Here is a 3,262-nt window from a genome sequence, read left to right as displayed (position 1 = left end):
CTACCATCCAGAATGGGAACAACATTGTGGATACTACCATCCAGAACAGGAACAACATTATGGATACTACCATCCAGAATGGGAACAACATTCTGGATACCACCATCCAGAATGGGAACAACATTCTGGATACTACCATCCAGACCAGGAACAACATTATGGAGACTACCATCCACATGCAACAAACACCACAATAAGCTAAGACACTTTGGATTCATTATTAATGGATCTGGAATCCATAATGGGTCCATACATGAGAGATGTTGGACCAGAACATGGACTTCTTGCTGACCTAACTGTGGATTTTTTAGTTCATCATTTATTTGTTGAAATTTTTTGGTCTTCATTTTATTAAGCTTACAGCAGCCTAAACTGGAATATATATTTTTGGTAAGAGCGTATCTCCATCCTCCATATGTTTATCGCTGTTGGAATTTATCTGATTTAATGAACATGTTCAAGATAGAGACAGAATATCAGGTTGTGAACAAAAAGTGAAAAGTGAGTAAAGCTCCAATAATAATAATAATAATAATAATAATAATAATAATAATAAGCTGATGTTTGAGTAAGAGAAACCTTAAGAGAGATCAGAGCTTCATCAACTGAACTGTTTCCATGGTAACACAGGGATGATGCCACCAGCCAACCAGCTGACAGGATGCGATAAAACACACACACACACACACACACACACACACACACACACACACACACACACGCTGCCCCACCTGATAACATTTCAATCTATTTTCAATTATTTCTTATTTCCTGCAGATATTATCTTGTTTTTCTGTTGGCTCGGTGTTTTGTCTTCGTTTTCATTAGTTTTAATCTAAACCTTGGATACAGAACCGGCATCACAGATGGGGTTTTGCTCTGGTCTGGATCCAGACCGGGACCTTGACAGTCTGTTTTGTGACGAAGACCCAGACCATTGTCAGAACCAGTAGTCAGCAGACTCTGGGCCAGATTTGTCTTGTCTCGGATTGATTCTGTTCCAGATGAGGTACACAGACCGGTGCCCCTGCTGTCCCGTTGTTTGCTTGTAATTTTTGTACTGCATGTGGTGTAGGCAGTGGTGTTTTAGGTGGCTAGAGGCTGGATCATTATGTTCTGTGTAGGCATGTCAAAATGACTGTATGTTTGGAAATAAAATTAGCATCTCGCAGGATATTTCAGATTAGTTTGACTGAGCAACCGTCTCTCTGACAGCCAATAAATTCATCATTATTATCTAAATGCATCTCCATCAGGGACGTTAAACTGATTGTTTACAGTCGGTCAGCCCATCATGCAGCGCCATTGATTGCTTTATTCAAACCAACTTTAACCTGAACATCCTGCAGGATCAGGAAGTTGAATAAAACATGGAGGAAGTCCAGTTGGTTTGATCCCATTGGGAAACCTGGATTATCAGGATAAAAAAGCCTGTTTTCAGACCCGCTAATGAGCTCTGTCAATGTTTGCTCCCTCTCTCTTCGCTCCATTAAAGCTCAGTTAGACTCGACCAAGCCTATTTAAACAGGACAACTCGCTATTGTTTCCACGACGACACACAGCTGAGCACATCCCATAATGTCAGACAAGATGAAGGAGGACAAGCCACCACTTTGATTGATTTCTCTTTATTTTGTAATTTTATTAATCATTCAGGAAAAACCAGCTGGCTGCTGATTGGTTGTCACGCGTCCAGCTGATCAGGGATTGGACGCTTCAGCTTTAACAGGAAGTGAAGCCCTTCCAGTAGAAGTTCTTGCAGCCGGCTTTGCGCTCACGGTTCTCTGTGTTCTTCGTGTCGACGGACCGCTCCAGATTCATCCTCCCGCCGGTTGCCATGGAGACCACCTCAGCCTCCCGCTGGGCCTCGGCCTCCGGCAGAGATATCTGAGCCAGCAGGTCTTCCACGGCCCGTTTGGTCCATTCCTGAAGAACAAGGAGGACAAAACAGACCTCGAAATGTTGGCGAGAGCACGCAAGATCACAGGCCTTTGGCCTCATTGGCCTCTTTTTGACCAATGATTGGGCCTCCAGCAGCTCCTAGAGGGCCCTGAAGACTGGCATAGTTTTCAGTTCACGACTTAAGCTTAATTCCTGCTGCCCATGAGAAGATCAGTTTCCCACCACTTGATGGCAGAAATGTGTCAGACTGCTGCTCAGCAAACTCCAACAAGCATGAGAAGATGTTAAGCTGGCAGCTAGCCGCTAACCTGTTAAAAGGACTTAAAAGAACAAATAAATATGAATGTTTTCCAAACCTCCTGAAACTCTGAAATTCTGTAAAACTACAACACAATTCTTTGAGTACGATTGAATAAACAGTGAAATCGAGTCATAACCGAGGGAAAATGGTGGAGCGTTAGCTTGTTAGCTAGAAGCATCCAACAGTGGCAGAAATTTTTAACAAAACCACCAATAGAATAAATTCGCTTTGAATTCATTAACGTAAACGTAAAGATCATCATGTGACCCTGATCAGGAGTCCGGTTTGTTTTCTTGGGTCGGTTTAAACCCTACAGGACAAAGACGGAATTACGACTCATCCATGAGTTCGGAGGAAGCCGCTTTCAGCCACTTTACCTGAGACAGGAGTCCAGCGCTTCGGGCTCGCTGCAGCAGCCGGTGGTGACGCAGCTCCAGGTCCAGGTCCTGATTCTGGTACTGGTCTTGGTCTTGGTCTCTGTCGGACTGGGAGGAAACCCCCAGGCTGCACAGAACCAGCGCTGCAAGAACCAAAAAGACGGGACAACGTACGTGATGCATGACTCCAGAAATATAAGAAGATGTCAGAGGTCTGGTTTGGTTTCTCCTGCTGGTCCTGGTGCTGGCTCTGGCTCCCGGTCCTGTGGGCGCCACTCTTATGAGGCCTGGTTCCCCTCCTCCTGAGGGTCACATGATATGGCGTGATTGATTGGCAGCTGGCGGGCTGCGAGGCGATGAAGGAACTCTGACATCCAAGTTAAACAGAAGTCCATTAGCCGTCATGCAGCTGGAGAATAAAACAATAAAGCTATCAGCGCTCGCAGCTGCTGACGTTCGTCTGCAGCAAGCACAACGGCAGAATGTCGGCTGAAGAGGGGGCGAATTAACCGAGCGTTCAGAGGATTAGCAGACTTCATTAGCGCTCACTGATATCTCCATTAAACAAAGAGGCAGCCGCAGAGTCGCCCACTCAACATTCAGCCAGAACAAACACGAGCGACTTCACTGGAATACGACTTGCTGCTGCTTCAAACTGACCTGCCGACACCAGGGAGTCCCA

At 45.4% G+C, this 3,262-nt stretch overlaps 1 protein-coding gene across 1 annotated transcript; it reads right to left on the bottom strand.

The window, feature by feature from the left end:
• Positions 1–1,686: 1,686 nt before the first annotated feature.
• On the bottom strand, positions 1,687–2,975 carry LOC306760083 (somatostatin-2-like; the record flags this gene model as incomplete). The annotated part of the gene is given in 3 exon segments (XM_079245859.1): positions 1,687–1,926; positions 2,581–2,861; positions 2,864–2,975. Coding segments are annotated over 3 exon segments (597 nt in total). The 3' UTR covers positions 1,687–1,722.
• Positions 2,976–3,262: the final 287 nt, after the last annotated feature.

The sequence above is a fragment of the Telmatherina bonti genome (genome assembly GCF_933228915.1).
Source record: "Telmatherina bonti genome assembly, chromosome: 9".
In the NCBI taxonomy this organism is placed as follows: Eukaryota; Metazoa; Chordata; class Actinopteri; order Atheriniformes; family Telmatherinidae; genus Telmatherina; species Telmatherina bonti.
Note: the sequence above shows the minus strand (reverse complement) of the source record. Positions and strands in the feature narration are given on the sequence as shown.